Source organism: Palaemon carinicauda, chromosome 39 (assembly GCF_036898095.1).
Source record: "Palaemon carinicauda isolate YSFRI2023 chromosome 39, ASM3689809v2, whole genome shotgun sequence".
Taxonomy (NCBI): Eukaryota; Metazoa; Arthropoda; class Malacostraca; order Decapoda; family Palaemonidae; genus Palaemon; species Palaemon carinicauda.
The window spans coordinates 10818800-10831346 of record NC_090763.1 but is presented as its reverse complement, the minus strand read 5'-3'; the positions used below and the strand labels follow the sequence as shown (position 1 = coordinate 10831346).

The window sequence follows — 12547 nt, the reverse complement described above, 5'->3', positions numbered from 1 at the left end:
CATCCAGTCCTCCTGTCTGACCGCTGCTAAGACCGACTTGGTCGTCTCCATCGTGAACGTCTGCTTGGTGACATACTCGTTGAGAGAGCTGACGTCCAGCACCGGTCTCCAACCTCCTGTCTTCTTGGCCACAAGAAAGAGACGGTTGTAGAAGCCCGGGGATTGATGGTCCCGGACTATAACCACTGCCTTCTTCTGCACAAGTAGCGACACCTCCTGTTGCAATGCTAGCCTCTTGTCCTCTTCTTTGTAGTTGGGAGAGAGGTTGATGGGCGATGTGGTCAGAGGTGGTTTGAGGCAGAATGGAATCCTGTAACCGAACCTCAGCCAACTGACAGACTGTGCGTCTGCACCTCTCTTCTCCCAGGCTCGCCAGAAGATCTTGAGTCTGGCTCCTACTGTTGTCTGGAGAATCTGAGAGTCAGTTCTTTCCCTTAGATGTCCTGGATCCTTTCCTAGACTTGCTCCTGTGAGAGTCTGGACGGGAGCTTCCTCGGCTGGGGGCTCTACCACGAAAGGGCGGTATGAACCTCGTAGCCGGGGTATCAGCCACTGGGGAGCGATAAGTCTTGGGGACTGAGGTGGCAACCTTAGACTTACGAGCCGATGAGGCTACAAGATCGTGCGTGTCCTTTTGGATCAGGGCAGCCGACAAGTCCTTAACTAGCTCCTCGGGAAAGAGGAACTTTGAGAGTGGAGCAAAAAGGAGTTGTGACCGTTGGCACGGTGTAATGCTGGCGGAAAGGAAGGTACACAGTTGTTCCCTTTTCTTCAACACCCCTGATACAAATAACGACGCTAGCTCACCCGATCCATCTCTGATGGCCTTATCCATGCAGGACATTATTAGCATGGCAGAATCTTTGTCCGCAGGAGAGGTTTTCTTGCTGAGGGCTCCCAGGCACCAGTCGAGAAAGTTGAACATTTCAAATGCTCTGAACAACCCTTTCAGAAGATGATCCAGGTCTGAGAAGGTCCAACAAACCTTCGAGCGTCTCATAGCAGTTCTCCGAGGCGAGTCCACCAGACTTGAGAAGTCAGCCTGGGCAGAGGCAGGTACTCCCAAGCCTGGTGCTTCCCCTGTGGCATACCAAACGCAACCTTTCGAAGCGAGCTTCGTTGGAGGGAACATGAAGGAAGTCTTGCCAAGGTGTTGTTTAGACTGCAGCCACTCCCCTAAGATCCTTAAAGCCCTCTTGGAGGATCTAGCTAGGACAAGCTTAGTATAGTTGGACTTAGCTTGTTGTACGCCCAGCGAAAACTCAGATGGTGGAGAGCGGGGAATAGCAGAGACGAAGTGGTCTGGGTAAATCTCCCTGAGTAGAGCCAAGACCTTACGAAAATCAATCGACAATGGAGAAAGCTTAGATTCTTCCACGTCTGATGAGGGATCAAGGTGTGCCTCCTCATCATCCGACACCTCATCAGCAGAGGGTAGAGAAGCGATCGGACCAGAATGCTGAACCGCAGAGTCAGAACGGGTAGGAACAATAACAGAGGTTTCCTCTTCCAGTAACTGTTGAGGGAAAACCTGAGGCTCAGACTGCAAAGGCTGAACAACAGACGAAGCAGAAGGCAGGCGCACGGGAGAAGGAGGTTGACTCCTAGCAAGAGTTGAACCCAAGGATTGCACAAGCTGAGCGGAGGACGGAGGCGGAGTAGTCCGTTCCTGTTCCTGTGAGATGAGTGGAGCCTGAAGAGGTTGAGGCTGCGCAGAACAAGGTAAAGTTCTCGCAAGCTGAGGCTCCTGAGGCGCAAGTCCAGGGTGTAGAGGAGCTTGCCTTGAGGAGGGTTGAGCTCGCTGCAGCGATGGTTGAGCAGACAGACTCACGGAGGGGAGAGGTTGTTGTACCCCAACCGAGAGTTGCACCACTGGTGGAGCAGCAAGGGGAGGCGGAGGAAGAGTGGAATAACTCTCCTGATCCCAAAGCAAGGGTTGCCTTAAAGAAGGCTGAGGCTGAACACCACTGGGAACAGCGAACTCCGAAAGTGGCTCAACATCGTACGCCTGGCAGATGGTGCTGCGACCAGGCGGAGCAAGTGCAGGCTGGGCGAGCACAGGCGGAGCGAGAACAGGCGGAGGGAGTGTAGGCGGTGGAGGAGGTGCAACACTCTCAGCCCGACACTCACGCATCAAGTCCGAAAGCTGAGCTTGCATGGACTGAAGCAGGGTCCACTTGGGATCGGCAGAAACGATAACAGACTGAGGTAGAGTCACAGTCGGGCTCTGTTTTGGCAGAACCTTACTCCTCTTGGGCGGAGTACAGTCGACAGATGACTGAGGCGAGTCAGAGCTGAGCCAATGACTGCAACCTGGCTGAGCACTCGCGGACTGGACTCTACGTTTAAGCGGTCTCGAGACCTGAGACCAGCGTTTCTTCCCTGCTAGTTGATCAGCGGACGAGAATAAGACGGGCTCAATCGTCTGCAGGTGGGAGTGACGGTCTAAGGAAGACACGCCCGCAACCACCGAGGATAGTTCTGTGCGCCTAACAAGGCCTGTCGAACCCTTAAGCCCTTCGACATTGCTTCTCCCCTGGGCATGGGAGCTTGCAAGAGGTCCCGGACTGGGAGGACGACTGGCTCGCACAGAAAAATCCTCACGCACCACACTGGCACCACTAGCACTTGGCACTGCACCGACACTAGCACTCGTTACAGCACTGGCACTATTTCCACCCACTGCACTCTTGACCTTCAGTTCTTTAACCTCGGCCATCAGAGACTTATGGTCACTTACCACTGATTCTACTTTATCTCCTAAAGCCTGAATAGCACGCAAAACAATTGACATATCAGGCGGAGGGCACACAGTAGGTTCGGGGGTAGCCACTACAGGGGTAGGAAAAGGTAGGGGATCATGAGGTGAGGAAAACATAGAAGAGTGAGAAGAACTTCTCCTAACTCTACCTCTCTCTAACTTAGATGAATATTTTAAAAGACGGACAAATTCCAATTCCGAAAGTCCGGCGCATTCCTCACATCGATTTTCTAATAGACAGGGCCTGTCCCTACAGTCAGAACAAGCGGTGTGAGGATCTACCGAGGCCTTCGGAATACGCCTATTGCAAGACCTACATCGTCTATGGGAGGGGGCTTGCGAAACGTCAGACATCTTGTTTCAAAGAGTTAGCCAAAGGGTGATCCAAAAACAAGCAAAAATTCATTAACCGTTAATCAGTATTATATAAAAGCTATCTAGCTAATATAAAAAGGATTCCAGTAAAGCGACAGCCGTTAATCTGAGAGAATACTTCACCAAATATCCGTGAATAAACTCGAAGACCATAAGCGTATCCCAGAACGTCTAGCCGGAAGCACGACAGAGGAATAATTGAGGAGGTGTCAACAACAAATGATTGAGTACCTGGCCACAGGTGGCGCTGGTAAGTACACCCCCTTCTAGTATTGTGATAGCTGGCGTATCCCTCCATAGAATTCTGTCGGGCAACGGAGTTGACAGCTACATGATTATCGGGTAAGTTTAATATTGAAAAAAGAGGAGTAAGTAAAGTGCGACTTAATCTGCCGATACAGTAAGTCCCAGGTCCCCCATGATAGCTGGAAAACTGCAAAAAAAATTTATAAGTTTTAATATAGATTATTTGTTTTATTTTTTTAATTCCTATAAAATATAATCTTTAACAGTATAAACCCTCCCAACACTTATAAAGCAGATGATACACTTACTTTTTTGAGCCGAAACTCATCTTTATTGAAGGCATGACCTTACATATATGTAAAAGAAAAATTGAAATTATAACATTGTTAATGCATAACCTCCATCCTTATAATATCTTTATCACAGGGGGGTGGAAGTTGCTACCTACTTTTGCTGTTAGTTAAAAGTAATATTTTCTATCCTTTTATATTTTGTTCTCATTAATGTAGCGACCATTACATTCGTTGTTGACATAATGGTAGCCTACACACGCATAGGTTCTCTTTTTCTTCAGCATGTCAAGTTTTATATTCTTTGCTATACAGTAGTAAGCATCTTCATCAGGCTTTTTGGCTCGCTGCCAGAAACCTTAGACATAGAACATTTAGCTGACATTATAGGGCTTAAAAGCAATTCACAATCTGGTGAAAGAAAAAAATCATTGTACAATAGATATAAGATGCAGAGCGATATCACGTATGTAAGCACAAACGCAAACTGGACAGCGTGGGATACCAGATAGTGATCATGTGGTCTGACAGCCACTAACGCAGCCAGGATACTGTACTGATCAGCATGCTATGATTGGACATGTCTCTTCTACCAGCCAACAGTGTGCCTTGTTCGAAATCATTTAGACAAACAAGGCTACTTTCATCATGCTTCCTGAGTTTTGTTTCCCATACAGATACAAGATTCTTTTGGTAACCTACGGCAAATTCTGCATATTCTTCCTGACAAACTAAACAAGGTGTATACAGTATTCTTGGAACTGAACTGAATTTCTGTATTTTTATCTATTACTGTAGTTATATTAATTTTTATGCCTAAAAATTATTTTTAACAAAAAATACAAGACTTATCTGTCCCTAGGAACCTGTGATATGAAGAGGCGTCCACATTATGGATTTACACATACCAAAAATACAGTACATATACAAATCCGTAATCAATGAACCACGAAATGGCGAGTAAGTACAGTGAATTATTTTGTATTAATTTCTGATGTTAGAAATTATATCTTTAAATAAAATTACAACCTTTTAAAAACGAGTACATGTACAGTATTTATGAACAGGTGAAATGAAGAGTAAGTAGTTTCCTTCATGGGAAAAAATCGTTTTGGTTTAAGAGCACTTAGGCTTTTGAACTTGGTCTTGGAGTGGTTCACAGTACTCATGTACCACAGTACAGTACCACCGTACTTATAACAATAAAATTACACACCAATGCTGCCATTTGATCTCGCATGCAAGGAGCTATGCATCCGACACCATAAATATGTTTCCTGGTTGAATTTGTCTTTTCCTTTCTTTACATACCTTAATAATGGTACAGCACACTTTGAGCTAAATATGCTGACAGTGTCAAATCAAACAATTGTTTCCTAGCATTTAAATATTACTTACCAAGCTACAACCCCGACTGGAAAAGAAAAATGCTTCAAGTCCTGTGTCTCCATCAAGGAAAGTACCCCAATGAGGGAAGAAGATAGCAAATACACTATATAAGTAATAAGTAAAAAATGTGAACTACCTTAAGATCCGTTGAAACATTAAAACAGATTGGTCATATATCAATTACAAAACAAGAGCTATGTCAACTTGTTCAACAAAAAAGTTCTGAAGTTCCATTAATTCAACTGCCAGATTAGTAAGATCATTCCATAATCCTTCACAGCTGGAATACAACTTCTAGCATAGTGTTTAGTGTTGAGCCCTATGATAGAGATGCCACGTCTGTTAGATTTAACTGTATACCTTGTACTACATAGGGATGGTAATGGGAATATCTGAGTGCAAATGGCGGTCAGAATTAGGAAACATGAACGCTGGTGCCCAATATCCAGATCAGGAATAAGGAATTTAATAAACTGCAAGTTTCTATCACACACAGGAGAACAATACTCAAAACAAGGTAGAATGAAAGTATTAAAACTTCAAGATCGATTGATCACTAAAAATCATAATAGACTTCTCAAAAAGCTAATATTTCTGTGCAACTGAAGAAACATTGTGCTTCTCAAATGTAAATTTGCAATAACGAATCACATCTAGAATCATAAATGAGTTAGATATTGTCAATGCAAGGCTCTGGATGTTGCAGAGCAATTGTCACTGACTTGTAATTAAAGTTTGAGTTTTGCTACGGGTAGCATCATCTGCATATGCAACAAGTTTGTTTTCTAGGCCAAACCACACCGTGCATAATTAGTAGGCAAGTAATGGGCCCGGAACACTATCCTGAGGAACACCGATATCATAATATCAATCCTATGCTGTACTCACTTTGGTCTCCATCAACAACTGTAATGTATTACTAATAATTCAATGATAATTTTGAGAAAACCCACCTACTCCCAACTGTTTAAGATTGAAAACAAGGGCCTCATGACTAACATGGTCAAAGGCAGTACTAAAATAAAGGCTAACAGTTAACTTGGAAAGATACCAAGTAAAAAAAGTTCAAAGATTATGATGGAAGTTTATTAAAAAATGTAAATTGAGCTGACCAATATAGATTAACAGCAAATAATTTTAGAGAGAGCTAGTATCAATACAGTACCCAATTATGCATGTCAGCTGATATCCCTAAACCCTAACTAAAAAGCCTAATGTGGCAAGGAAACTTAATGAAATCAACATAATGCCAATTCGTGTGGGAAAGCCAAAGAAATGTGGGCCTATTCAAGGGTAATTACTAAGGAAGGTATTATAGGGTTCAAATGGCCTGAAGACATTTTTTACGGTCTAAACCTATGTGTGGGCTCTACAATCTGCTTTATCTGAAGTTGTTACACTGGTCAAACTAAAAGGATGCAACCATCATTAAAGATTTCCTCATTAAACCATTTTACTGTACTTCCCTTGACCATACTAAACTCAGTGACTCCTGTTCAAAGATAGAACATGAATTTTCACTTCTACAAACAAGCATTTTTGGAAACTCATGCAACGAAGGAACTTTAGCCGTGTAGTCGAACTAAGTCTTATATGCGTCAAGATTTCAACAACATAATCCACCTAGATATCACATTTTAAAAGTAGCTTGTATTCCTCCAAACTACAGTATACAAAACTAAGGCAGCGGCCAATGTCCTGACCTGCAGTGCGAGTACGCAGTCCAGTATGAGATCCTGCATGGGTAGCGGTTATGTGAGCTCCTCTACCTCGTAGGGAAACACTTTCCTAGGCCGAGTTGGGTTTTGGTACCGCACTGTTTCTCCCACGTGTATGTGGAATAGATCGGATTATGTTTCGAGACTGTCCAACCGGTTCTAATGGGCTTTGGTGACCATTTCTACAGGGTGGCAGGCATCATATACAAAGTCTCTGCAACAGTTGTAGAAGAAACACAGGAACAGGCAATGTGGAAAGGGGAAGGTTAGTGTGCACGCTTCTGTTCCCACTGACATCAAGGATTTTCAGCCTGGCGGTAAATCAACTGCAACTGGTGAAGAAATGGGTTTCTCCACATGTGGTAAAGACAAGAGGGAGAGTGCAGCAAGGGAAGGTTTCAGAGTCCTAACACTTCTAGAAGTTCCTCTGCAGTCAGAGAGCTGTCAAGTCCCAAAAATGGCCACAACTTCCTAAGGTCCAGGTAACCTTGCAAAGGGTCGTTGTCAGGCAGCACAGTAATGGGCGTAATTTGAGAGGGATGCAGTGGAGTAATACCTTCACTGGGTGGGGGGGGGGTTTGATACTTCTGTTCTTCGGTGACCAGCTCAAGAGAAGGGTTGCCCTTCTGATGAATTCCTCTGGGGGATCCAAAGGCGACACAACAGGCTTCAAACTAGAAGAGAAGAACAAGCTATAGAGCTTCTTCGGCATCAACTTACTGTACATTGCCAGGCAGACGCTGAAGAATCCCTCAGACTTTTTCTTCGCTAACTCCACTCACTGAAGAGGAGTCCATGCCCTACACTCATCACAGTGATATGACTACAAAATTATGCCCTCAGCAAAAGAGAGAGATGATGGGGACCCACCTCCATCATGCTTCTGTACAGACTGCAATTCGGACAGGGTTTACCAGGGTGCAGCTACATGTTTGTCCATGGAGACATCCAAAATTGGTTAACACAAATACTGGAAAGAAAAAGAAAAATAAGGTTAAACAGCTTTATATTTGTGTAGGAACAACTGTTCCTTCAAGCTGCATAGAGTGCTGGAGTCTGAATGGCTGAAAATCATTTGTGCTGGGTGACATTTATACAACTACCTAAACCTAGACATGAAGTAATATCATGCCCTGTGATACATAACTGGGTTCATGCAGAAAAATACAGCAATCAAATAATCTCAAAATGTCACTAGTACATTATTATTAATAATAATTGCTAAGCTACAACTCTAGTTGGAAAAGCAGGATGCTATAAGCCCGAGGGCCCCAACAGGGAAAATAGGAACTTTGTACGACTATACAGTACAAGCAACACTTTACAGTTTATAATTAACTTACTTTATGTCCACCTTGACATTAGCTTAACACATGGGACTGACATGTATTAACCCTTTTACCCCCAATGGACGTACTGGTACGTTTCACAAAACTCATCCCTTTACCCCCATGGACGTACTGGTACGTCCTTGTAAAAAACTGTTTACATTTTTTTTTTTGCATATTTTTGATAATTTTATGTGAAACTTCAGGCATTTTCCAAAAGAATGAGACCAACCTGACCTCTCTTTGACGAAAATTAAGGCTGATAGAGCAATTTTAAAAATACATATTGCAAAATGTGCTTGAAAAAAAAATGCCTGGGGGTTAAGGGTTGGTAAGTTCCAAATAGCCTGGGGGTAAAAGGGTTAATATATGAAGATCGAAGCAGTCTTCCAATGAAGTAATACAGTAGTTACTGTCTGTTATGATGATTTCACAACTGTAAATAAAGGGAAGTAGGAACCCAAAATATCAATTAGAAAACATAGCCGGTCTATCCCAAAAATTTACAAAAAAAAAAAAGCTACTGTACTGCTGGTGTGCCTAGAACATATTACAGGTGCGTTGAGAGAAAAGGTATGATACCATTTTCTACACGGAACATTGCCACTTGGTACATTGCCTTTATAAAAATAAAAGATATTGAAAATAAATTTTTGTTAGGTTGGTTTGGTTAGGTTTGTGGAAATACCAACGAAATATTTTTTTATTGATGTAATCTACGTAAAAGTTAAATTTATGTTTAGCTTACCTTCTCCAACAATCTAATAACAGTTTAAAAGATTACTAATTTCTAATTATGGAAACATTAAAAAAACAAATTGTAAGTAATATTTAACTAGCAAACTAGCTAGTTATCTTTTGAATTAAAAAATAAGTTAAATGTAAAGTAGCTAAAAAACTGGGCAATGTTCCCACATGGGGAATAAACCCAGTGGAAATGTTCCCACAGGTGGAATATTCCCAGTGGCAATGGTCCTAGCGCCGATACATTTGTATCTATTTTACAATGAAATGTATAAAGGATATGTAACGACAGCCATGATACCAAGCTTGTCAAATGCCTTTAAATTATAAAGCATTCTGGGTAATATAAATATTACTGGACATTGCTATAACTTACAGATAATACTGGTGCATTTTCATGTATTCATAGAAAATTACTATAATTTACAGATAATACTGGTGCATTTTCATGTATTCATAGAAAATTATTTCTAAAAGTGTCTTACGTACAGACAAATTGCAAGAGTTACTATCAGATCTCTCTAACCATACGGATAATCAGCGGCTGAATAAAACAAAATCTTTTTATTAATACCCTACAAGTATACAATCAACTGTACAAACCCTCACTTTCAGTTAGGGTGCAAAAGCTGTTAGTCCTAAGCTAGATTTTAACATATACATTTTATACAGAATGTTCTGAACATTTTATTCAACAGTTTAAATATCTGGACTATATGCAGTAACAATACATCATGATTACCATTTTCAGATGGAATCAAACACTGTCTCCCCATTTCGAGTACAATCAGAGAAATCTTGATTGACTGTCAACACCAAATGTGATTTAGCCTTTAGAAATATTCTACATTAATTTTATTACTACTAAAAACAATAAAATTAAACTACTGTACACAAGTTCATACATATTACTTTTGATAATCAGCAAGCACTTGAAAGTGGTCCTTGAAATATAATTTTATAAAAACAGCAACATAAATACCAATAACCCTAATGAATAAATTGGTAATATAAGTATTGAAAGCCTTAAAACTGTACAATACAGTACATTTGAAATCATAAAGTATTTCTAATAAAATTATTCAAGTGTACAAAATCTTTTATTTTCAAACCTGATAACTACAAATCAAAATTACAAAGAGAATTTGATTAACGAACTAAGAACAAGAAACAACTTTGATGCTGACAATTCTCGAGCCACAAGATATCAAACTACACTAACTGCTTGAATAATCTGAAAAAAAAAAATGACAATTTTATCAAATTCAACATCATGACATTGATAATTCACTAACGTTATGGCATAGCATAGTTTCCTCAGTTCACTTAAGTACTGTATTTGTAATAGAATTCAACATCCGTGACCTTTTCTTTAAGATAATGCAAGTCTTTCAAGGAACTCTACAGGAAAAATATTAGTAACCATACCCTGCATACTGTATGTCCCATATGTATAGGAATATCTAATTGAGAGGGGAGATGCTCTATGGCTGCAAATGCTTAATAGAAAAAGGAATAAAACACAAAGGTAAAAAAGGCGATGAATGGTAGGTTGACTATCAGAAGACTTGGTCACTTCAAAAGTTGTAGCTTTACATGTCTTATGCCCGTTCTACAACTGTCACTTTTCACCCATTTATTATACTTTGATTAAAGTTTAAATACAAACTATTAGTTTAAAAAAATCATATACCAAACTCCATTCTCAGACATCCTCATAAACCGTTTGCTTCCAACTTTTGCAACTGTGAGATACCAAGCCACTTGTGGTAATGCAAAGACAACAATTTCTCGGTCCAATTTCCTGAATTATATGAGATACCTTTAGCTACAGGAATAGTAAAGCAATGCCACAGATTTACATATGACCGTACGTAACGTTTCCTTCATAAACTATTCACATTTCTGACTAACAACTTAACAATTAGTCCTAATCCACCTATCCATGTTATTTGTTCTGACCATAAAGATACCTATAAACTGTAAATTCGATAACCAGAGGGCTCGAAACTTTCTAAAAGCCACAGAATGTATTATGAATCTTCAGATAAATATAAAAAAAAAAATATATATTTATATATAACAGCTTCCATTCAGGATATCTCCTACACATTGACTTAGTGACTATCCTCTGTTCCTATGAACAGGACTGTATCAGATTAATACAAATACAATCAAGGGCCCCACCTTTGATACATATTAAAGCTTGAGGGAGAACTAACTTTTGGTAAACATATCTACAGAGGGTATACTCGTAACTCCGTCTAAGAGCAATGGCCCTGTGTAAGTACGCCACAGCAGGGAAGAGCCACGCTTCAATCCTTTAATCTGTCGCAAGTGTTTGTAACAGTCGATCCATCCGTTAAATTCTGGCATGCAGGGAGGAGAGCCAGCAACCAATCTGTAGATAAGAGATAGGAAAACTAATCATTCAAAAGTATTACTACTATACACCCAATTATTTAAATAAAACTAAATCAAATTTCCCATCCCTTGCCCCAGCCTGGCTTATTCACATAGAAGAACAAAAGAGTGCTAACCACAGTTTTAGGTGGCAAATTAATAAACTATTTGAGGAATGGTGTAAATTAAGGATTAGTCCAGACACCTTTGCTGTTGATCATAGTAATGGAAGAAGCTACAAAGGCTTGCAGAAATGATGGGGTGGGGGGAGCAGCTTCTATATGCAGATAACCTTGTGTTAGCAGCATAATTACAAGATGGAAGAGTAGAATGATGAAGAGGAAAAAATTCACAAAAATTAAATGCTGGAGAAGAGACGGGTGAATTATGTACAATAATATTCATCAACGTAAATATTGTGTTGCAAAATATTTATAGATTTTATTAAAGCACAAAATGTATAACAAATAGGGAAGAAAGGGAGGTAAAATACCATACAGTATTGTGGGTGAATAGAGTCTTAAAAGGTGTATAACACACTTTGTTCTCTTGGACATACTGTACTGGACTATGAAGCAGGTATTGGGATGATATTATCATCATTAATACTAGTTAAGCTATAACTATAGTTGAAAAAGAAAGATGCTATAAGCCCAAGGGCTCCAACAGGGAAAATAGCTATAAAAAAATAGTATAAACCTGGGTGAAATCAAAGGCCTATAGGTAACCACGAGTAACCTATTAGTGAATGGCAAAAACACTGAGAAGGCCACATAAGGCCTCTAGAACTTCTAAAGGTGAAAATTATATAAATGAAATTGTGGAGAGGTGGTGGCCTAAAGCCGGAAAATAGACAAGGGAAGGGATGAGGTAAAAAATAGAAAAAGGACACACAGAAGTAGCAGGACAAATATCAATATGAATGTTGATGAAATAAATAAAACATGGCATAACGAAGACATACTAAATGGGAATTTAGGAGATACAAGAAGGAAAACGAGAGAATTCATTACAAGTTCCAACCTCATGAAACGAAAAGCTGATAACTCATATATCTGAATCTTCACCTTTACTGAGCAGAAAGTTATATAAAAATCAAGTAACACAAAATCAGTGATGTGGTGTGCATTTTACCAAAGTCACAACTGGTTCATGTGATTATCTTTTCATGTTTAAATCTTAATATCTTTCTGCACGGTATTTATGAACTAGTGGAAAGAAAAATTGTGCAGTATTATTAAAAACAAAGTACTGATAATATCTGTCATGTTCTTCAACTCATGGATGATTGAA

At 40.1% G+C, this 12547-nt stretch overlaps 1 protein-coding gene across 2 annotated transcripts in view; it reads right to left on the bottom strand.

Annotated features, from left to right (window-relative positions):
* Positions 1-9400: 9400 nt before the first annotated feature.
* Positions 9401-12547, bottom strand: part of LOC137630997 (mitochondrial carrier homolog 2-like) — a 56161-nt gene continuing 53014 nt past the window's right edge. The window contains exons 7-8 of one of the 2 annotated variants that reach the window (XM_068362528.1): positions 11039-11252; positions 9401-10085 (exon numbers count right to left, since the gene is read on the bottom strand). In XM_068362528.1, coding sequence (XP_068218629.1) covers positions 11069-11252 — 184 coding nt within the window. In that variant the 3' untranslated portion in view covers positions 9401-10085; positions 11039-11068. Of the gene's footprint in view, positions 11253-12547 lie in introns of both variants that reach the window. The other variant, XM_068362527.1, reaches the window with a different exon arrangement.